At 30.8% G+C, this 25948-nt stretch overlaps 1 protein-coding gene and 1 non-coding gene across 2 annotated transcripts in view; both read right to left on the bottom strand.

Moving 5' to 3' along the window:
* LOC110099466 (probable protein S-acyltransferase 17) overlaps positions 1-8341 on the bottom strand; it is a 51078-nt gene extending 42737 nt beyond the window's left edge. Inside the window, exons 1-2 of the mRNA XM_020826619.2 lie at positions 7935-8341; positions 3314-3407 (exon numbers count right to left, since the gene is read on the bottom strand). Coding sequence (XP_020682278.1) covers positions 3314-3407; positions 7935-8083 — 243 coding nt within the window. The 5' untranslated portion in view covers positions 8084-8341. The remainder of the gene's footprint in view (positions 1-3313; positions 3408-7934) is intronic.
* An 8496-nt stretch (positions 8342-16837) lies between these two features.
* Positions 16838-16944, bottom strand: LOC114579148. Its single transcript, XR_003699997.1, has one exon. It is a non-coding gene; the product is annotated as a small nucleolar RNA R71 (small nucleolar RNA).
* Between the last annotated feature and the right edge of the window lie 9004 nt (positions 16945-25948).

Here is a 25948-nt window from a genome sequence, read left to right as displayed (position 1 = left end):
AAGTGGCAAAAAGTACGAGTGAATGTTTGTCTTAAACCATTAATTATTTCAAGCCTTGTTAGCAGAAATTTCCAATTAGAAGCTTTCAAAATATATTTCAAACATATTACGAATTTGATTTCATTTGGAAGCAAGTTAATAAAACATAAATCAAACATCTAACTTACACATTTCTCATTTATATTGAGGCTTAAATCACATTGATAATATCATTCATTAATTCAATGTTCAGACATTTTGTAAAGTGTAACTTTCCAAATCCAAATTGTATTTAGTTTGTAAGCAAGCATGTTCATTGTAAACACCAATTTAAGGAACTATGAGAGATTATTGCATTATAAAAATTGACTTCATCGATCAACTCCAAAGCTGTGGATAACTTTGTTGTCGAAAGATATGAAAATTTTCAAGCTTATGCCCTGAACCACTAGAAGCATGATGTTAGCTTGAGCTCGCTCTAAAGTAGAAAGAACTTGATGAAATGCAGTTTTTACTTGGTCTTCTTTCATATGGCTAAGAATTGACTGAAAATACTGAAAACTAGAGGGCTGCCTCATCTTAGTCTCTTGTTTTGAGAGTTTGGTGAGCCTAATCTCTTAAGGATTAGGTGTTAGGGTTGCACTCAGCTGATGTAGGAAAAGTATTGTGTTACATTCACCCATTAAAAGATGTTTACATGCTTGTAGCATGGGGTAGAAGAATCCTAGTCCAGGTATTAGCTAAGCGTGGATGTAGGCCCTGGGATTGGCTGAACCATGCTAAAATAAAAGTGTTTACATTTCTCTATAGTTTTACATTACCCTACAATAATCTATTTTTATTTACTCCTTGGCTTCATTACTTAGTCGTGAATGATCTACCTATTCATCTGCTCAATCTTGTAGACTGAAATTTATATCAAGTGCTTATATTGTCCGAAGCTCTCTTATTAGCATTACCAAATTATATGTTATACCAATGATTACTTTTTGGTCTTGAACATCATGATGTAAGTTCTGTAGCTAGTTAAGGAAAGTTGAGTTTGGAGGCAAATTTTCTAACACAAAATACAATGAAATGCTTTTTTTGTTAAAAGATTAAATCCTTGTACAATAAAAATGGAATATAAGTGCATAAAAAATAAATAAATAAATAAAAGTGAGACTTATGCACTAGTTAGTATTTAATTTTTACAAACATTGATAAGCATGCATAAACTATTCAATCAAGATTAAACATTAAGAAAAAATAAATCTAGTTTTTTTATGTTTTAAAACATAATAAGCAGCTGATTAAGGATTTTTTTTTATTTTGTGGATCATACTCACAAACATGAGACACTCAAGACTTAATAGGTGGCGTAGGCTTTATATTAGAATTGGCTGGCTTTATGTAATGATGAACTATTTGGAGGTCACGAATTAATTCATCTAGTTGACAAATGGCATGCCAAGAATCCTATATTTCTATGCAATGATAAATATACCAAGACAAAGAATTGAAAGCAAGTGTTGCAGATATTACTCACAAGTGCCTATCAAATCACCACTTGTTGATGTTTGTAGGAGATGCTTTGATTACTGCAGTGGGTGTTCCTCGTTTCATTGTATCTTTAGAAATCCTTGGATGCTTGACATCGAGCAACCTTGGAGCCCTATCTATTATACCCATATAATGTAGGTGGTGGGAGGACCTTGCGTAGAATACAGGCACTTTACTTGGTGCTGGAGTATAATGGTAGAGAGGAAATCCTTGGAGTAGTGAAATGGTGATTGGGGTTATAATTGTGGAGTTTAAGTGTGTGGCTAAGAGGATATATGAAAGGGAGATATTTTGTGAAATCAGGTGTGAGGGTTGCGACTAGGGGTAATATAGGCTAGATTGAGAGTTGGGTGAGATCTATTACATATAAGGTTATGAGTGAGATGTATGGAGAGCAGCGGAAAGTGGAAGGCTTGGGAGTATATTAGTGTTGATGGGAAGGACCTAACTCAAAAGCACCTTCTAAAGTTTGGAGGTTGTGCAGGGCTGAGGAAAGAGGCCGGGAGCCATGGTGGAGTTTGGAATTATTGTGGAATTGTAGAGGAAGGCAAGGTAGAACCTAAATTAGGGTTTGAAGAGGCAACCAAGAGCTAGAGGCAGAGAGGGATAGAACACAAAAGTGATAAAACATGAACACGCCAAAGTCAAAAGAATAAGATCAGCTTACAAGCTTACCTAAAGAATTTGCTCATAAGAAAAACTCAATAATTCATTCACTAATGTTGAAAGATTGACTTCATATGACACTTGATTTGAAGATTGTACTGAATACAAGGAGAGGGTCAGTCAAACTAGCTTCAAGCCTCTTGATTATAAATTTTGGATGCTACAGTTGATGATGATCTTTTATTTTGATTTAGTGCTCTGATGATAACAATGATCATCTAATGTTGGTGCCGCATCATTGGGTTCCGCATCAAAATTTTATCTCCAATCACATATCCAAAGCGAATATTCTAATAGCTCATACTCCAAATGATTATATGTCAATTTAAATCACCGTAAAAATTATCAACTATTCCTCAAGTATTTGTTGTAATGGTTCATTCCCATCTTCCTGAAATTAGTTTCTCAAAATATCTTCTACTCAAACATGAGAAACATAAGCAACAACTGCACATAAAATATTATAATTTATAACTAGCTTAATACTAATCACCCCATCACAAACCATATTCACCTCAATTTTTTATCATCCAACTCCCTATTAACTACTATCTCAATCTTATTTCTATTGTTAAACATTACAATATATAGTAACTTATAACTTTCAATGTCCATGATTTTTTTTTTTTCTTTCCAATTAACTCCATGTAGCAAGTCAGATATTAGTTTAGGCCTACTCGATCCCGGCCCAATTTTCCTCATAGTTAGGTTAAGTTGTGGCATATAATTTATAGTAGACATCCTAGCCAATTTTTATTTACTTCTAATCAAATTACTAACTTATGGTTGTTGTCATAACAAACTTTTTCCCAGTCACCACATTCAGATCATGGGATCACTTCTAGGGAATACCCTAGCATTAAAAAAATTCAAATTTAGATTTACTTGATGATATCAGGCATTAGTTTTATAATTGCCTACCAAACAAACATCAACAACCAACTTTTCTTTTTAAAGCCTAGGAACAGCAATGACGAATTTCAGGATCACAGAAAATAAATAAATAAATAATGAAGATAACAGAAAGAAAGGGGCGCCATTGAGGATAACAGATAAATGGAATTATCCAAATAACTAAGAAGACAACCAAAAAAAGGAAAAGATACAACCATTATATCCAGCATACCTGTAAGACTGGATTTGGCCGATCACAGCAGTAATACTCAATTCTGAGAAAGGAATTTCTCACTTTGGACCCAAAGACGATTGCAACAAATCTCCTGGAATAATAAGACAAATAAGACCAAAAGCAAACAATAGAAGTTGAAAAATATGTGATAGATTGCATCATTTAAAACAAAAAACTGTCAAGAAAAAAAAATATTATGTTTTGATAAAAAAGTAACATAACCTTGATCTTTAATAGATCAGCATTTTCTCTATCAAACTATCCGAACCTATTTTCATCATTAATTATACCTGCTAAGCCCTTCGTGATTCCTCCACACCCAACAAACACATAAATGGGAAAGAAAAAAGCAATGACGTGATTGAATTAAACATGGGTTAGGTGGCAAAATTTGAATGAGGGGCTGTTTAGGGATTATGTAATTTTTCTTTTTCTTTAATTAGTTTAGCATGTTAGGGTTTGGAGGCATCTAAAATTTGAAATCAAATTTGGGATCTAGGGTTTGTTCTTTTGCGCTCTAGGCTTGGCAAGAGATTTAGAGAGTTGTTTCCTCCTCTCTAATTGAAGAAACTTGTCTCGTTTGATGTTTTTCTGCATTTACTAGTGGAATTCTTCAATTTTGCTCAGTTTTCTTCTGTTTTCCCAAGAAACCTGCTGTACCGTTGCTGTTTTCTGCTGTAATCAGCAGTTTCTCTCACTGTTTTTCATCAATTATTGTTAGTTTGCTTGCAAACTCAAGTATTTCCCTTAGGGTTACTTGCAAACTCAAGTACTTCCTAACAGATACTTCTGATAAAAGAGCCAAATTAGAATCAAAACTATATGAATTGTTTTTTTCAGCATCTCTAGGTATAATTACAACTCTTTGATATTATTCTCGAAATGTCAAGAACTTCTACCCTTCTAAACCAACAACATCTTCACTCCATCTCTGCCATATTGGACTTACAACAAGTCCTTCACCTCACTCCATCTCTGCCATATTGGACTTACAACAAGTCCTTCACCTTCATCTCGACCTTCCTAGACCCACAACAACCTCCTTCCTTCCACCTAACAAATTAGCAGGATCCTTCCTGCCACCTCACAAATTGCGAGATACCTAGTGGTGCAAGAAAACATCTATGGGCTATACTTTTTGTAATAAATTTTGAAGCAATTTTTTAGACCTTAATTTTTGCATATTTCTTGTATGATGCTTTCTTATAATTGTATAAATTACACACAAATTGGAATCAAACTCACAACTATTCTCCAATTCTTGCCATGGTATCAAAACTCTCAGTCTCAGCAAATATTCACTTAGGGACTCGGTCCGAGGAAGAGGATGCCTAGCGATGTGAGCTCCTCCAATTGCATTCCCTCCAATGTCAAATTTCAAATTCGGTCACTTAAAATTCATCCTAATCTCTGAAATAAGAAATTTTATAATTTATGTTCTTTCTACTTCTGCGAACACCTTGGTGCCATGACTTTTCTCTTCATTGAGGACAATAACAATGTTCATATTCCATTGGTCTCAAATTGCTTTGAGATTGAGGGATGCAATTTGAATCTAAAATGAGAGTTACAAAATATCCATTCAACACATTGATTGGAAGAGAAGATCTATCTTAACTTGTTATAATTGGTTTGCACATTCTTGAAGAAAAGAGGAAAAGTGGGTCATTTACTTTGTATCAGACCTAAGCAAAAATATAATATGTTTGAAGTTGTGGTTCCGTAGACAAATAATGCATGCATGTTCCTCCATTTAGCAAAGAAAATAAGGGATATGATAAATCAAACGTATTGTAAAATTTGAGATGCCACACAAATTTATGAAGCCAAGTCCAAAATCTCTTCCGCAAAAAAAGGATGATGATCTATCACAAGATATTATGATCTATTACAAAGCGTAGTGGACGAGATGGATTATTATCAATGCATCAAAATAGAATGTTGTAAAGATACAGCTCTTCTAAAAAGGTTTGTTGAAAAAGACTAAATATATTATTTATTTGCTAGATTAAATGTTGAGTTTGATATTGAAAGGATACAAATTCTCAGAAAAAAGGATCTAACATCACTAAACAAAATCATTGCCAATTTTCAAATTGAAAAAGGAGAAAGAGGAGTTTTGATCACCAACAAACCAATGGAGGGCTCGAGCTTAGTATCAAAAGCTGCTAACATCAAGAACTCTAATTCAAAGCCTGCTCCTATTGAGAACCACAAGCAACCCATCCTAGTAAAGCTGATCAATAAAGAAACTCTATGATGTACATACTGTGAGAATGCTCGATTATAAAAAGGAAAGATACTAAAAACTTCATGATATACAATAAAAAATTGGATAGTGCAAGAAGAACAGGCAAAAGAGTAGAGAAATGAACATATAATATATATAGGAGAAGATAACTGTAAAGAACCACCAATAAAGTTCTATAAAGAAATGTAAAAGTTGAAAAAGTTTGTTGGAAGTACAATATTGCAGAAAAAATGGCCACAACAAGAATTTATACTCTAGTATTCTCACGTATTTCCTTATCTTCTCATACTTTTAAAGTTACAAAGATGCCCATTTTTAGCTCGTGGATCAATGATTAAAGAGCTACATAACATATGACTCCTTTTAAAATTTTATTTTATGTACTCATAGTTCTAGAAACAAGAAAATAATCGTTGCTGGTAGATCCTTAATAAACCATGGTCAGTAAAAAATAGTTATCCTAGTAAGCAAATCCACACACTTTGAAATGTCCTCTATGTACTAAAATTATTTACCAACTTATTATATATTCAAAAGCTAAAAAAGGCATTATATAAGTTGAATCAATCTCCAAGGGCCTGATTCGAAAAGTTTGTCAAGATATTGCTCAACATGGGATACAACAAATAAAGGAGACCATATATTATTTGTAAAACACAACTTTATGGTGAGTCTTAACACTACTAGTTTATGTTGATGACATTATCATGACAAGTAGTGAGTTGGAATGAATGAAGAACTTAAGGAAACGATTGCTCCATAAATTTGAAAGAGAATTAGGTAAGCTAAAGTATTTTGACTGGAATTGAGATTGCACACTAACAATCTTGTTGAAAGATGCATATAAATTACGATGCAAGGTGGTCAAGAACCCTATGGAATTCACTCATAATTTTGAAAATCCTCCATAAGACATGGAATTCATAAAAAAACACCCATCAAAGACTTGTGAGAATACTTATGAATTTACCACATACAAGACAAGAAGTTGCCTATATTGTCAGTGTTGTAAGCTAATTCACACATAATCCCAAAGAACCGCATCTTAGTGCAATACATACAAGCTTGGAATGGATAATATCTCATTCATTCACTTAAGAAGTGTGAAAATGTCCTAGAATTTTGCTCCTCTTGGACTCATCAAACTCACTCAACTATTCTTCAATTCTTGTTAGTAATGTCAAAGCTAAATTTTCCAAATGTTGATAACTTGTGATGCTTCCAGAAAAACTACAACCCATTTCAAACGTTGCACTTCCATAACAACAAAATTATGGCAAGCATATAATAATGTTTACCACATTTCCATATTCTTTCAATGAAATAAAAATGAATACAACAAACTCCCATAATAGAGGAATGCAAGGGAAAAAGAATATTTCTCCTTTTATTTGCATCATGAAATGAGGCTTCCATAGGTATCAAGATGAATTCATCTAGTCTAGATGAATTCGCATAAAAATCAGTCAAGCTTCACATGTAGTCAAAAAAGCTCGTGTTAGATTCCTTCATTAAGCTAGTCGATATTGAATAGTTATTTTGGGCTTTTTTTTCTAAACGAATCAAATATAAGTAAAACCTTATATATATATATATATATAATAAGCCAAATATGAACACACTACAAGCTTGGTCAAGTTCGTCTCTTTAACTGAAAGAAGGAACTTAAACATAAAAGAAGAGAATATCAATAATGCATAATCCAAATGCTTTTTATCTCCTTCCATTAAACCACCCAAAGCTAAGACACCAAAGCAACAAGTTCATGATTCCACAATCATTCCCCTAAGTGCACATCCTCGTTGGGAAAATCTGACCTGTCAATTAGGCCCAGAGAAAAGTGATGCTCTAATTTTATCCAAATGGGGCCTTCATCTTTCACACAATTCACCTCCTCAAATCGCATGTATCCTAATTTAGAGAAACCATCAACTTCAGACTTGGATCCTATGAAAATTGGCATCTTCACTAAGCTCCTTTGATCCCATTAAAGTAAATTCAATAAAAAAACAAGGAAACTGGTAAGCCAGCATTCGATTTAATTCCAAGGTCTCTTACTAACCATCAGCGAGACAGCATGGTAGCTTATCTCAGTAGAACATTCTCCAAAAGCACACTGTTTTATTGGGTTGAAACTAAATAACTATTCAGACTTGCCCAAGACAAAATTTCTCATCTTTTATCAGATCACGCCTCTTGTTCTTCTGTTACATTCTATAAGAAAGTATACCGGCAACGAATCTACAGAAAAAGAAATTTATACGCAAAAATACAAATAACAAAAGCACAATGTTAGCCAATCGAATGTTTTCTGGTTTTGGTTTTTTATTAATAAAGTGATGGGACATTGAATGATTTTATCCTTACAGAAAGTAATCGTAGGCGCCGGAGGTGATGAAGTAGTGGATTCGCTCGACAAATGTGCCCTGGAAGATGGGCCAATGACCGCAGAGAAATGAAACCACAACGAGCAACGTTATGACGCCGTGCACCGCCAGAGCCCACTGCAGCCCCATAGTCCACGTAGAAGAGCCCTGGCTTCTTCACTTCTACCGGTCTCAGAACTGAATAAGAGATTAGGGTTTCAAAATGGGAATAACGTCAATTGCTTCGGGAATTTGGACTGCAGAAACCCGTGCAAAAGTGTAGGCAGACTTCCAACCCTCTGCTCTGCTGGACGTTTCGGTTGAGAAAACAAGATGGAAGGGAAGGTGAGGGTTGTTAGCTTTCAGAGGAATGCTGGATTTGTCAGAATAATTGTTGAAAGAGAACATTATGGATGTTTGAAAGTTATAGATTTAAGTGCATTTTAAAGATTTTTATTTTTTTTGGATGAATGAGGGGTTATAGACATATTATAAAAAAATATATTTATTTATTTATTTAATACTAAAACCTTTATTTTTAATATTTTCTGATATAAATTTTTTGTTTTGAAGTGAGAATATAAAGTATGTTAAAAATTTGTTGTCAAATAAATGCTGAATTTTAAGTGCATTATCATTTTGAATCTAAGCAAAAGAGAATGGTTTATATGATTTTTTGTTCTTCTTTTTCATTATAGTTTTTAAAAATTTAGAAGTTGATGTTCAATTAAATTAAAATGAATAAAAAGTTATTAAATAGACGGATGTGCAAACTCATAAATTTGATTTATGTCAAAAAAAAAAAAAAGAAATTACAAGCGACCACAAATCCCAAACAAAAATTACAAATAAATTAAGAAGCATTATCAAACGACTCAATCATAAGAAATCAAACCTCTACAAAAGCATAGGAAAGCCTAAAATAAGCTCCATCTCATTAAACATGCCAGAATTATCCATCAAGAGGTCTGCTTTCAAGTCACCCGAAAATTTTTTGTGGATAATTGTGCTTCCCTTATGTTGGTGGTTTCAAGTTTATGCCTTTCTAGGTGAGAAAGGTAATTATCAAGTTACTAATTTAAGTTTATTTATTAATCTTCTCAACACTTACTCTAAACCCTTTTCCTTTTCCCCTTCACATCCTTAGCATCATCTAAGACCAACAACTCAAAATCGAAAGCCAGATAGCCAAACCAAACCTTCTTGTATAGCTCTCGGTCAAATAAGGAACTTAACCATCTACTCTTCTTTTCTACACTGCCATACCCTCTTAAACTCAAATAAATTCTACCTACTACTATAGATCGAATTTATGCATCCTAAGCTAACCCTTCATAATCATTTCAAGCTATTTACGTAGCTTAAAACCCATTCTACAAACTGTTATTTCAAACTAGCTTAAATTAGCCCAATTTTAACTAGCCCTTATATTTCTTCCATCAAATTCATCTAAGCCTCTCACATTTTCACCAAAAACTCCAAATAAAATTCTTAAACAATAAACTTAAAAAATATAACTATGTCTAGCCTGTAATATCACCTAAAGGCCACCCAAGACCATTATATTTAGTATTAGAGTAAGTATGGGAAGGAATAAAATCTAAAACTAGACCATATCTAAAATCTTTTCATGTCAGCTGGGTCAACTATAAATCTCTTTCCATCACAATTAGATTTCTTATTTACATAAAGATTACCATTTATGAAGTTGAAATCATTTGTGATATCCTCCTCATGTTAATTAGGCCTTGGTTGTATGACTTAAGTGTGGTCCATTATGGTAGGAGAAATACATGTATATTCAAATATAATAACATAACCATCAATCTTTTGCCTATTAATCATTTAAAGAGGACACCATCCATGGTATCCCATAAATCAAACTTCGATTAACAACCGAAAGTTACTCTGAATAGGTATTATGCATCAATTGATTATCATAAAAATACTATAATTGAGGATAATATTATCATTTATGATCCTAGTATAAAAACATCTATTTTATTTGATTTTATGAATTCAATTATAAAAATCATAGCATTTGAAAACTTAAAATAAAATGGAGGAAGTAATACTTAATTCTAATGAGATTCACATATTGGTTATTATCTAACCTCTTCTTTTTTTAGTTTAGTGATATAATACTTGATAAAATTCTCAATAAATTACCAGCATGCCATTGATTTAATCCTCGGATCCCAACTCCCAAACCTTCTCTACTATGAAATGAATCTCATTAAGCAAATTAAGATCATAAGATAAGTTTAAGACTTAGAAAATACTTTGTGTAAGAAAGTCTTAGTCATTGTATAATTCCAGCCTTATCAACCTCTAAGGAAGATGACACATGAAAAATGTGTGTTAATTATCATACTATTAATAAAATCACTATCAAGCACGTATATATTATCTCTCCATTTGATGATATGTTGTATTTAATCTTAAGAGCAAATTTTTTTCTAAAAATTATTTAAAAATTGATTATTATCAAATTAGGATTTGGTCACGAGATGAATATGACTTGCTTTTAAGACCTTTCATGGACTTTACAAATGGTTAATGATGCTATTTTGATTTTTGATTGCCCCTAGCATATTTATGAGGTGAATGAACACTAACCTAGACACTTTATTGAAAAGTTTATACTTCTATTTTTAGATGGCTATTAAATTCTTAAATTATGTGAAGAATACCATCTACAACATCATAGAAAAGTTTTTGAATTCCTTAGAAAAGAAAAACTATACAGTAATTGAATTCATTATTTTCACTACTAATATAAAAAATGTTTCTTTTAAGGTTTAGGAAATTGTAGACTAGCCCTTACCTGTGAGTTTTGTTAAATTAACAAAAAAAATTCATAGTCTAATTATTTTCTATTGAAGATTCACAAACTAATGCATTACATTAATATTTTGACTATTAATCTTATAAAATCTCAAAGTGAGCCCATGGACGATCCCTCATCCCTCTAAAATTATTGGAGAATAAATAAGAAGGTTAATTTAAAGTTTCTTAAATGGTAGGTTGGGAAAACTTATTAAGGAGGTTAAGATCATCAAAGAATGCTTGACTTCACAACCAACCCACTTAACTAATTTGGCATGGAAAAATTCTTATGCTCATAAAAGCTTTAAACTTTTGAATTTTTTATTTATCTTCTTTTCCTTTATTTTAGAATAATTCGTAAATCAATGTAATAGTATTTCATTGCCTCTTAAGGCTTTCTAAACTTTGTTAGGCTTAGAAAAGGCCTAATTATAGGGTCTTACTTTATAATTTTGATTTCATTGAATAAAATTATCTTTCTTGTGTACAAATATCATATGAATGTATTTGGCGGTTACTCTATTCTTTAGTGATGCTTTGTGACTAATTCCCTAGGGCTTTGGTGTATCCTTACTTATCTTTTCCACCTCTTACTCCTCAGTCCCAAAATAATTCTCTTCTATTCCACATAAGGCTTGTCCAACACTAATCATAACCTTCATCAACCTAAGGCACCTCCAATGCCTTAAAGAATGTCTTACACATTTTCCCTAAACCCTTATAACTTTTTAAGGCCTCAAATTCCCTTTAAACCCTAGATATCATAGTCAAAAGCCCAATATATATAGAAAAATTAATATTATGAGCAACTAAATTAAAAAATCATATGCCCTTAAACACTAACCAAAACCTATAAAAATATCGTTATTAATTTCCTAAATTACTAAAACTTTGATCGAGATTTCCTCACTCTTTTCATTCAAGAGAACTTACCACTTTGAAGCCTGACAGCTTCCATATTTAAATCCTTTTAAAATCTTGAATACCCTTTTTCCGCCATTCATATAACCCTTCAATAAGCAACATAATGGGACCTTAATTAGATTGCTACTATTAATGTGATTATATAAACAAACATCATATTAGTATCAAAGACTAGCTCCATAGAATCCAAGTTCAAGGATATTGAAGGTCTACATTGACCTAGTAGAAATCAAATATTTTCCTAACAAGATTTAGTTGTTCAAGACTAAAAAGATCATTATTGATATCCCAAATATTTTACATTATAATACAACTAAAGACTTTTTTTCTTAGTAAAGATTATTATTGCTATCCCAAATATTTATTTTTTTTATTTGATAGTTCTTTGTTAAAAATATATATGTTAATTGGCAACTTTAGAAGAATCTTCCTTTATCCAAGTTATTAACACAAATAAAAAATCTAACATAATTGTTTTGTGATTCTATCATAACCTAGACTTTTCTTTAGATTACTTAAATGGTAAGGGTGTGATCTATAAAAGAAAGCATTGCATTGAATTAGAATTTGAATTTGATTTATATAGCTTATATTTCTATGATCACGATTTGAGCATTACAAGTTTTATACAATTATTACTATTTAAAAGTATTGCTTATTTTAAAAAACTAATAATTTTTTTCTTCTATTCTTGCATAGGGGAAACTATTTTAAATTGTGTCTTTAAGGTTTAATATTATCTAGAAGGTCCAAATTATCTACGGAGAACTTGAGATAATAGTTGTCCTATATCCATTTTCCTCCTAGAAGTTCTCCTAGTCTCAATTTTACTTTAATTGTATATGTATCTTTTCCATTTCTCTCATTTAACTACTAAATATTATGTTAAAAAAAATAAAGCACTACATCATACTTGCAAACATTTTTCCTAGAGCTACCACTCTATATCAAGAAGAATTTCAATATTATAAGTATAGCTTCAATCTAACCATAAAAAGAAATTAGATGTTATTAAATAATGAAAATTTTAGTATATTTCAAAATATGATTCAAATTTATGGAACTTAACTATTAGATCCAATTTTTCACCTAACTCTAAACCTAAACCTATATATGACTAGTTTAGAAGACTCCATGTCAAATAATATCAATATAGATGAAACATCAAGGTTTTTAATGATCTTTGCACATTAAAAAGAATACCTACTTTTAATAGAATAAAAAATCCTAATAAGTTTCTTGATTAGCCAAACTAAATAGAGGATTTATTTTATTGGCATAACATGGATGATTATTAATAGATAAATTTTACCACAATGAAACTTATAAGGCATGCTAACATTTGGTTGACCAATATCTTAGCAAGGGAACCTAGGAATGATATAATCCAATTGACTTGGGTTGAGATGAAATAACTCTTAAAGTTTAAATAATACCTACATTTTCATGACAAGGATCTACATAGTCAAGTAATGAAACATAAACAATAAACTATGCTTGTGACTAACTACATGAACACCTATGAGTCCCTCCAAAAAATGATAAACTACATTGATCTTTATTTATAATTTTCTACTAAGTTTATCATTAAACTCAAAAATGAAATCAAGAATGAAGTGAAATTATAATATCTCTAAATTTTAAGAGGCACTTTTTACTCCCCTAATGACTAAGAAATAGAATAACCCACAAATCCTAAGAACTTATCTTATTCAAATTCCACATCTTAATTTACTGCTAGACCAATTAACTTAGCTTGCACTACCTTCCATTTTTTTATGGTTATAACCCAATCAAATTCATTTTTCTAACAAATATGTATTATCATTAATTTTCATATGTTGTATTCACCTTTACAAAAAAAATCATAATCCATATGAATAAGTAAGGAAATAAATTTATTTAAGTGATAACAAATATGAAAATAATATGCATTTTAAATTTTCTTATAAGAAATAAAATAAAGGTAGTTATGTTTTAATTTGAATTTTCCCTTAGTATTATCACACTAATATAGTAATTTGCATGTCAGAGCTTATAATTCTTTTAAAATCTTAAAAAACTTTAATCATGTTCTTATATTCTTAAATTACCTTTTAATTCAATTTTTATTGTTAATTTTATTCTACCTTATCAAAAAATTCTTAAACCTCATGGTTTGCAAGATAACTTTATTATATGAAACAAAAGTCAAATTTTATTTGTTTCTTACACTCCATAGCTATTGGATATTGATGGAATCATTTTAGAGCAATATTATCCACTAGTGTACACTTCACTCATATTCCTAGTCTAATGGAAAAGCTAACTTGCTTTCTAAGACACTTGGATGAACAAAACAAACTCAAATAAACTTCCCATTGCTAATTGATAAGTACTTAGACTTTACCACTACACAATTAAGTTATTTGAGGTATGGAGTGGTTGATGCACCATTAACATGAAGTCCAAGGATAAGGTCACAAAGTATGATCTTACATCAAGATTTGGTTTATTCAACATCTAGAATTCTCCAAGTAAACCCATGGAAAACCCCTCATCCATTGAAAATTATTAGATAATAATTAAGAAACTTAACTTAAGATACTTTAATGAGTAGGTGATACACATATTTTTTTAATGTTATTTTACCATATAGTTTAGATCTTGATTTTTTTTAATTTATCATGCTAAAATTTAAAATTTCACATAACTAATTAAATTAAATAAATGTATATAATATAACACATATTATTGAGTATTTCTTATATGTGATTATCAAAATAAGCATCTTGGAATAAAAATACTGCATTTGGAGACTTGGAGAGCCTAGGCGCCTATACTTAAACATAGCATGAGCTAAACTCCATTTTTAGGGGTTGTATGTAATTGGTACTACTTTTATAAACTTCTGTTGAATGAAATCATGTTTATTTTTGTGTTTCCTTTGTAATGGTGTGTATTTTTATCTTGTGTTTCATGATTAATATTTCATTGACTATTAAATTAGAGGTTTATGAGGTCTATTTGAAGTTGATAAGTGGAGAACATACTCAATTATTTAATTTGTTTAGATCACTTGTGCCGTATAACATAACCTTATATATTTTAAAGCTATCATTGAGAGATACATAAGTTGTGCAAAGAGGTTACTTACTCTAGGCTTTTAAGAAAAGGGTCGGTTCCAACACATATTTGAATAGAAGAAACATTTATGTAACTTGTTGATTATTTTAAGACCAAATCTATAGAAAAAACCCTAGTGAGGTCTAATATTTAGACCTATTCATTCTGATTTATAATCTTAAGCACTCTCTACTTTATATTTTAGCTAGTAAATATTTTTAATTTTTTTATAAAAACCAACTTGGTTTTGATTATTCAAATAATGTGAAGTTAATATAATTTCAATAATTAGTTGACATAGTAATGTCTCACAAGGTGCTACATTTAAGAAGAAGATTCAATGACTTAAGATAACAAGCAAAATGGAAACCCTTAAATGGAATTTTATTTTTCTAATAGAGTTCTAAGTAGAATTTCTATTTTATGTGTGTTAATTGGTGTAAAAGACTATACAATTATGATTTATAATTCATAGTTGTAATTCTATTGTGAAAAAATATGAAAAAAATACCAATTGCCAAGTATTTATGATTGTACTCCTAATTGAAAGAGGTGGTTACACTTTACCAATGGCATTATAACTACCTTTTTGTACCACTTCAAGTGGGCTAGCCCCAACTCCTCTTTCCATTTTACTTTTTCAAATTAAAGTATTGTAAAATATCTATAAATATTATGTAATGAAAAATGAAAGATATTTTTGTTTTATTTACAAAAATAGGTGTTCCATCTAAGAAGAGGAGGCTAGATGGACAACTCAGACTTGAAAAGATTTGGTGATCTCTTCAACCATGTTGCTTTGGTGAGTAGCAAGCCAACCTTAAATTTATTATTGTTTTAAAATGTTAATGTAGAATCTCTCTACACTTACTCCCTCTCATTCTATATCCATTTATGTACATTCTCCCCATAATATCCCATCCAAAACCCCTCCTTAAAATATCAACCATAACTAGGCTAAATATGATACAATTGGATTCTACCCTCTATTTGATTTTTTAAGCCACCTTTAAATTTAAATAAAATCTTAATTATTATTTTTAATGTATTCTCTTCAATCTCTAAGTATTTTAAAATCTTGGAATGCCCACCATTTTAATCCTTAAAATCCAAAACACCACTTGTCAAAATTTGGCATCCAAACATTTTAAAATGCCTTTCATTGCATGAAACTTGAACATCACTCCATTAAAAATCTTCACAAGGCTTACCCATCAGTCTTAACACATTTTGAAACACTCCTAAGGCCAAAATAGCAATTGATCAAGGCTAAAACCCTTGGTGGCAATACATCACATAGTCTCCATGGGATGAGATTCATTACTTGTATGACCATGTAATATTGTGTGCAACTTTGGATATAACATGTTTTGGCATCATTATTGGACATTATATTCCCTAATACTGACACGAAGTTAATTTTTCACTACATAAAATATAATTTTATTTTATTTTTTTGTATATTTTATTTTCCATTTATCTTTTTTAGGAGCCGCTTGTACCGAATGCACAATTTTTGTAGTGAGCCACCCCTTCCATTTGATCCAAAGATTGGGAGGAAATTATTAAGTAGACTCATGGAGGAGAGGTGAGGCAAGAGTTCTGCGCCATTTTCTATGGCACAATAGGAAGACGCTCCATGCCTATCCATGGGGGCAATCTGAATACCGTTATGAAATTTTATTCTCACCTCTCGAGGTGATATACTTTTTCTAACGAGACAATTTGATTTTAGAATTTAATTTTAAGTCTCAAAAAAAACTAATATTTTTAAAATATGTTTTCAAAATTCCACCATCAGAGATCAATTTGGCCATACTACAAATGATCTAAACCACTTAAATTTTAGGTTGGCTATTGAGGACCTATATTATCATATAACAAAAAATTTGGAGATATGTGATGCAATCAAATTAAGATTATTAATGTTTTCTTTGAGGGAAAAAATAAGAGCTAGATCAGTTATTGCCTAATTATTCTATCATTAGTTGGGATGATCTAGTATAAAAGTTTCTTTCAAAATAACTCCCTTTAAAGAAGATGGTTCACATGAGGATTGAGATCTCAAATTTTGTGCAATTAGATGAGGAGACACTATATGATGCCTAGGAGTGGTATAATATTTTTTTAATAAAGTATCCACATCATGGGATACTTAAGTGGATGCAAGTCCAATCTTTTTTTAGTAGTTTAATTAGGACTACAAAGATATTGATTGATGCAACATCTAGAAGCACTTTTATGAGCAAAACATAGAAGGCAACCTATGATTTATTGGATGAGATGGCCATAGATGGTTATCAATACCCAAGCAAATAACATTTGTTTATGAAACCTGTTATAGCTATGCATGATTAGATCTATAAATAGCTCTCAATGCCTAGATTTCTTCAATAATAAAGTATCCAAACTCATTTATTATCTATTTTGCCCATGCACTAGTTCTTTATTTTGATTTATATAGGTAATTAAATGAGAAAGATTGCAAGTTAATAATCTATTTGTCTAACCTTAGTTAAAGTAGTTGCACTTCATTGTAAATTAGCAGCCTAATAATCTATGTGTAGCACCTACAATCTAAGGTGGAAGAGACGCCAAAAAATTTCAATGAAGAATTAATAAGCAAGGGAAGTAACCTAATGGATTTTAGCATCCACTAAGATTTGAAGAGCTTTGTTATCAGCAACAACCATAGAAGGATGGAGAGGACACACTCAAATACATTCTCATGCAGCTTACTATTACTACCACTCAATTCATATCATATACTGGTGCTACATTAAAACAACATGAAATCTCAATAATATGAAAAGAGACCACACCATAAAATATTGAAGTGCATATATTAGTTATTTATCATAGTAATTTTCATTACTGCCTCCTAATAATCTCCTAACCAATACTAAGAAAAACCCACAAGATCACTTGAAAGCTATCTATTTTAGGTATGGAAGTCTATTACAGAACCCAAAAAGACGTGGCATAAGATGCCCATGTAAGAGTGGAATAATATTTAGAGCCAAGAGCAAGAAGAAGGTTAATTTATCAAGGTTGAATGACAAGGAGCAAAATAAAGCTATTAAGTAGAATCTATATTTTATATGTTTGATGATTATGGTTTTAGACTATGTTTTTGTAATATAATTTTGTGGTTATAAGTTTGATTTAAAATGTGAATTTCAAAATTTTAAAACTTCAATTTAAAAATTTAAAATTTTAAAAATTTGAAGTTTAGATTTTCAAATATTGAGGGAATTTATTTTTTTTTTAATATGAAAACTTTTATTTAAAGTAATTTTCCAATCACGGTTTGATGGACAAAGAAAAAAGGAGGTGTAGTTATTTGATAACTATCTCATTCTCTCTCCCTCACACTAGGGTGGTCGATCGCCCTCTCCTTTTCTCTCTCATTATGCTTTTCAAATTTGTTAGTTTTAAACCTATTTATATTTGTTGGAATGGAAAGTGAAGTGGTTGGTATTTTTTTTGAAATTTTGGATTTTATTCTGAGGAAGAGGGGGCTTGGTGTCCATCTTCATAATTGAAGGAGTTTGATGATTCCTTCAGGCCTTCCCACTTTAGTAAGTGGTAAGTTCTCGTATATCCTTAATCCTACTTATCCTTGGTTATATAAATATTCTAAAATCCTCTCCCCATACTCCAATACCAAATATTCATCTATTTACCAACAAAAATTCATTCAAAAATCTTTTAAGAGCTCTCGGCTAAGACTAGGTTGAATTTGACCCCGTTTGGTTCCATACCCAATTTGACTAATCAAACCCCTTAAAAATTTATCAAACCTTTCTAAATTTAAGTTGAAATACCAAATAATCATTCATTTTTAGGAGTTTCAAAGGCTTGGGCTTTCAATATTTAGAAACACTAAAAACTTAAATACCTAGATGGTAATGACCACTAGATTCCTTTCTCCACCACTCAGCCTATTTTCTTTACTTGGGAACTTAAGACCAATCTTATTAAATTTTTATAAATATTTATAAAAAATCCTTTAAAATATTTATAATTATTCCATACATAATCATGTCTTCACCAAAAATTCTAACCCAAGGACACACTAAAGTGGATGTCAGAACCCAAGTTAGAGGAAGAAAATTGGAGGCTGTCACCAATAATATTGGATGCTAGGTAAGGAACTTGAAATCAGTGATTTGAAGCCATAGAAAAATAAACTAATATCTTATTTTTGCATTTGTATACACATTTTTTATGATTTTTTAATTTTCTATTGTAATGATTAGAGGCTAATTACTTGATTGAGCTAGTTATTTGAACTAGTGTCAACTACCTACTCCACTTTTGATTGCCTAATAAAGTTGCTGGAGTGAAATCACATAAGTAAGGGGTTGATACACTTTGCAAAATAAGTCTTTAATAAGGCTATAATCAATATCATATCCTTACATTACAAACATATGCTCTATTGAAATTTTTTGTAAGAAATTTTTATTTTAATCATTTTTACTTATTTATTATATCAAAGTAAAAATATCTAAAATTTAAAAAAATTTCTTCATAAAAAATTTAAAAAATTTTAAAATATCCATACATTAAATACTTTAATAAAAATTATCCTAAATTGCATCAATACTTCATAGAACATCCCACCAAAATGTGTTACCATTGATTAAGTAGATTACATATCAGGAAGGGAAGAAAAGGATGCCTTACAAAATATGGAGACATTTTATAAATTAAAAAAAAAAAAAGATTTAGAACCTAACTACCAAACTGTAATTCATGACCATTAGGATGTAAGTCCAGCCACCCACCAAGAATAAAGTTGAAACTGATCTTATATAAGAGGAATTTGTGGAAACCCTACGAAGGCCATCTATTTAGAAGAGACCATTTTAAAAACCATAATAGAAATAATCATCATAAGAATCATGGCCATGTAGATGAACCTAAAAAGAAGGTTAAGTTAGAACCTCCAACCTATGATGGTGTTCATGACATCAATAGGTTTATAGACAAGCACACCCAAATGAATTTTTTTTGTTACCATATGGATGAATACAAAAGAACCACCTTTGCTAAAATAAAATTAATAGTATATGTAAATAATCATTGAAATAATATTTTAGCAAAACAGGAGAGACTAGTTGTGATATTTTTGTCTTTGTATAAATGAAAGAAATATTGATCACTAAATAATTCCCTAAAAATTATGAGAAAAAGTTCCCTGAACAATTGATGAGATTTAAGAAAGGGAACATAGCTACTTTAGCTTACAAAAATATTTGAGGAACTTATACCTAGGAGTAATTCCCCTAATTAAGGATTTCAATTAGCCAATAAATGTGTATTGTACTAAGAAATAATATGAGGAAGGAACTAGAGCTATAAGATCACCAAACTGTAGAAGATGCTTTTAAGTATTCTATAATGCTTAAAAAGCAAGATAAATTAGCATTTGTATTTATATCTAAGGGTGGATCTATGTATCAAACTTCTCGACTTCAAACCAAACTTCTGCTGCTAATCTTTTCCATTCATCCTTCAATGTCCCACATATTAAGATAACAAATGAACCAACTTCTAAGAATAAATAAAAATGTATTTTCTCTAAATTCCATAAAGAATGGCACATGCCAAAATTAATATAAAGAAAAATTATGTTCTTATATGAGATAGAGGATTTAAGGAGAAGAATGTTAGATCCATGATGATCCTTCCTTGTTTGATGGCAACATAGACTACCCTATTGAAGATCAACTGAGTGACATGATGTGTATGATAGTGGCTAGAGATGAATATTTATATATATATATATATATATCACCATGCATATTATGCGTAAACAAAAAAGATGTAAATTGGTTATTGATGTATGCTTTGAATGTTATCTCTATCCATACACTTTCAAGAATAAACCTAAAACTAGAACCCCATCCTGAAACATTTCTTTTGAGCTAGGTAAACCACACCTATTTAGTCTTCATATCTTAATGTGTAATACATATTAAGATATGTAGTTATAAGGATCATATTTTGTATGATATCCTTCTCATGGACATAACACATATCTTTCTAGGTAAACCTTGGTTCTTTTACTTAAATGTGATACAATATGATCAAGAGAACATATGTATGTTTAAACATCATGACAAGTCCATAAGGTCTTTCCCAATAAAGCTTATAAAAAATAAGTATATGGGCTTTTCTATAAACGTATCTCTAAAATGTAGCCCAAACTAGTTAGAATAAAATTGTGAAGTTAAAACTCATAGTGATATCATCACTTGTAGTTCAGTAAATAACTTTTTATCTTTACCACTAAAAATACTATACTATTTCCGCTATTAGTAAGCATTATCCTTGAAAGGGTAGGATTCAACATTATGTTGAGAGAGTATTTTACCCCACTTATTTTTTATTCTCTTCGATGAGATTGGTGTGGGTTTGGTGTATGAATTAAGTTGAAGAGATTGTGCGGGTTTGGTGTATGAATTATGTTTATGCTACATGTTGAAGAATGATTAAGTTTTCCTTAATGTTCAATACCCATCAAATACGCAAGTGTATGTGGTGATCAAGTAATAAAGTGATTGAGAGAGTATTGATCCTATAAGAAAATGTTATGCTACCGTACAAATGAATAAAAAACTGCTAATAAAATTTAAATATTATTCTATTGAATAAAAATATGGGTTGAGATTCTATCTTTACTGAGACATGCCAAAGAAAAGAAAAGATACTAGATGATTAAATTTTTTGGACTACTGATTGTAAATTACATAAGTTTTCATAAGTAGACTTTTCTATATTTGATGTGGATTAAAGCAAATGCATCCTTAGATCTCAGTCGAGCTTATAGGAATATAAATCAAGGTTTATGACCTTCCTAAGATTATCATATCTCTATAAAACTTGGAATGCTAAACATCCTATGTCTATGCATGCATGAGTTTCAACCCAACACTTCTAATTATTCTAATATTTCTCTATCGAGGAAATATATCACACTTAATTTTAACTACACACATTATCATTCTATGCATTAAATTAAAAATAGGAGATAGTAAAAATATGCATTATTCATTCAAAGCATAAGAGTCTACATTAATTAGTACTTGCAATGAATTCACGTCATTATCCCAAACAAGGAAATTAGCTAGTCTTAGAAATAGAAATAAATAAATAAGATTTAATAGCTCGTATATAAGAGAAAGTAAAAGTGTATAAGAGAAATTAGATATCACCCGGATAAAACAACACACTCTCCACATTCCTTTCTCTTTCAAATATCTAATTGATTACAAATAGATAGGCCAAAGATCTCCCTAAGTATCTTTTTCTCTTTTGACCTCTCTTAGACTTGACTCTAAGGGGGCACTACACTTAAGCCCCCAACCCCACTAAAAATAATAGAACTTCACTCAAAATGAAATAAAAAACTATTTATCCTAGTATAGAAATGGACTCAAGCATTGTGGCGCTCGAAATGTTAGCAATGTAGTGTTATAGAATGAACTAGCACCTCGACACTGCTGGGCTTGCTCCATTGGGCTTGTTCCATTGTGGCATTGAACCAAGTTAGTGCATTTATTGGCTAAATCATAATAGCTTTTGGCTAGGCCTGTCAATATTGGACCTGACCCGAAAACCCGACCCGAACCCGACCCAATGCCTCGGAGAACTCTTCTTTGAAGAGTTGAAGTCAATGTAGTCTTCCATAAATTTTGGTGCAAGCTTCTCTTGAAAGTTCGTGAGGGTTGATAACCCTTTATCGAACTAGTCCCAAGGCTAACCAAGAGGGGGGTGAATTGGTGTTTTAAAAACTTCTTTAAACATAAAGAAAAATCCCCCTTTTTAAAGATTTTTTAACATCTAAAAACAAATAATTTTATTCCTTGATGTGGAAGTGGATTAATTTCACAATAATAGAAAATCAGAGATTTTCAACCATATCAAAAAAATAAATTGTAAAAAATAAAGTGCAGAAAAATAAAACCAAGAACAAACACACTAGAGATTTATAGTGGTTCGATCAACATGACCTATGTCCACTCCCCAGAACCTCCCGTTCTAGGTATTGCACTAAACACTTTAGTGACTCTCCTTTAGCCCCCACAGCTAGACGGAGAAGCCCTTATAAAATATTTCCACAAACTCGATGTGGCAGAGGACCATACTCCTTTTAGAGGAAGAGAACATTGACTCCTTTTCACCCTCCTAGTGAGGCATAGAACCTTGACTCTTTTTAACCCTCCTAGCGAGGCAGAGAACCTGGAAACACTTTCACCTTCACCGGTGCAATAGAGTAGCCAGATCCTTTGACACCAAAGAGATCTTCTTCTTCCCAAAATTTCCCTCAAGACAAATCTTGAATCTGATGGTACTAAGATGCAATCTTGTTGGAGTAGCCATGTGAAACCCCCTCCACACTCCCTTAAAACCCACAAGGATCTTCTCCCCTAAAACTCCACCCTTTTTCTCTCTCTCCCTTTCAAGGCTCTCTCTTCAAGTTTTCTCTAAAATAATTGAGACTCATTGCAGGCCAAAGACACTTATAATGTCTTTGGAGGAAGCTTAAATAGAGGGCTTCAAAAATCTTAAAAATCAATTATATCATTAAAGATCGTCTAATATGATCTTGTACGACTAGTTCAAAATAGCTATTTCCGCCAGTATGATCAGCATTGCCCTTTACAATCAGTTCAAGTATTTGAACATATCATCCAGTGTGATTATGAGATCATTCGAGATGATTAGTTCAACTGAGATGCAATTCATTTAGGACAAAATATGTGATGACCAAAATCATCTCTATTGATCGTACAAGATGATCAAAATATAAAAAATAAGCATATTTTATTAACTAATCACATGATCAATTTAGGCATGATTGTCATAGATCATCCAGTACAATGTACATCATCCTGTATTATTAGGATAAAATATGAAATTCAAAATATTGAATAAATTTTGATTGGCAGCTATTTTTATAATCATAACTAATCATCTTAGATGATCTAAATTGTCTAGTACGATTAGTTAGATGAGTTGATCATACAGTATGATATAAATCATACAGTACAATTAGTTCAAAATTAAAACTTCTAGTTTTGACTCAATCTCACTCCCCCTGAGTGTGTGTGTATAGTCACCAAGCTAGCATACACCTTTATAGGACTTGACTTAAGAAATCCAAAAAATACATCGATGATCATTACAAAAATCTTTATAGTCATATTCTACCCAATCTTGAGCCTTGAATTTTCATTGGATTATGCATGGTGTTCCTGAAATATTAGTACTCACATAAATAAATATACATTGCAAATACAAGTAGACAAAAAGATGTGAGACACAATATTTGTTATCATCAGAAACATAAACTCGTGAGCTCGAGTTGCAACATCTCCAAGTTAGATATAGTCACCTAAGTTTCATACGTTGGTAATTTATCCTTCAAACTCACATAAAATTGGTAATTTATCTTGTTGTGTTGGAACCTCATATATGATAATCAAATATAGCTCAAAGGAGGAATGTGAGTTAGGCACTTTCAATTTATGGCTTTCTCCCTTTATAAGAGAATCATCTAGTTCATTTGGAGGTTTGATAATTCCATTATATGATATTTAATCCTCTTTTATAAAAAAATGCTAATAAACATAAATATTATGAATTTGATAACATATGAATTTGTGCTAAGTTTCCTAATAATCTCAAATGGACCACATGCACTTGCATATAATTTTCTAAATTTTCTAGAAGAATAGATCTCTCATTAGTTGCTAATCAGTATATAATATTCCTAATCAATTTGTAGAGCGTGTCCTTTAAAAATTTATTATAATTTAGAAGCCTTTACAAGAAAAAATTCATCCTCTTTTGCAAAATATTGAAAGTAAGACTAATTTTCTTATGAACACTTTTAAGAAAAAATAAATTTTAAAATGAAGTATCAAAATAGTATAACAAAGATAAAAATAAATATTTTTTTTAATGAGATTAAAAAAAGATGAACTATCACAAGTTAGACTTTTTTCTTAAATATAAATTCCATAATAATATCACTAATCTTCATAGAAGAATAAATTATAGAAAATAAATAAATAAAAATATAATTAGAAATAGGCAAATCAATTTATAATGGTTTGGCCAACTTGGCCTATGTCCTCTCCTTGGGATTTCCATTAGTACTATCTTTTACTCCTAACAAGGTGGAGAAACCTCTCTACTTCACAAGACATCAGAGAAACCCTTTCAGCTATCTTTGCCTTGAAAAAACACAAATCTTAGCCTATTTGGCTAAATCCTAGAGGTACATAAGACCTCCTTGGCATTTTCTTTGCCTTCATAATAAAGCCATCACTAAGAGCTTTTTTTTAACCATCACTAAGAGCTTGGCTACAACCCATAGAAAAAATATATTATTGGAGAAATAACCAAGTGCATACCTCACTCAAACTTCAAATACCCTATCAAGAAAATTCTCATGCTTATAAAATTTCTCCTTTCTCAATACTCTTCACAACATTTTACAAATATATGAAAACTCTCTTTCAAAGCTCTTAAGAACTCTCCACAACTTTGAGAACTCTCCAAACCTTTCAAAAACTCAAGGGATTCTAGTGGTTAAGTATTTATAGGGTGGTTCTAAATAAATCCCAAAAAGGTTAATTATTAACATTATGGGCTTGATCTTTCAACCTGATTAGGAGAGCATACGGTATGATTAGTTCAACTATCCTAAAACTTCAAAAATTATTCTCTAATTCATCTTATTATATGATATATATCATACAATATGATTAGTTCTTTTTCCCATAGCAAGATATTGAATCAATTTATATGACTAAAAATCGTACCAACATCCTCTCTATTTGTTTGACCCATACAATGTGTATCATATAGGATAAAATTTTGTTAATTTGGTTTTAACTTGCTTTCCTAAATTATTGAGTACCAAATAGGTAAATATCATAAATAATTATACAATACAATAACAAAAGGTATAAAACAATCTATTTAAGTTTAAATTTACCTTTTTTATGAAATAATAAATAAATGATAGGTTTAATTTAAATATAATGGTGTGACCTGGGTACCGTATTAAAATTAGTTTTAACAAATTTCATTTATTTATTTTTATTAATTAAGAAAACTTAAATTTTAAAATTA

This window comes from Dendrobium catenatum, unplaced genomic scaffold (genome assembly GCF_001605985.2).
Source record: "Dendrobium catenatum unplaced genomic scaffold, ASM160598v2 fragScaff_scaffold_185, whole genome shotgun sequence".
NCBI lineage: Eukaryota > Viridiplantae > Streptophyta > Magnoliopsida > Asparagales > Orchidaceae > Dendrobium > Dendrobium catenatum.
The sequence above is the reverse complement of the archived record's forward strand: the minus strand, read 5'-3'. Positions and strand labels throughout refer to the sequence as shown.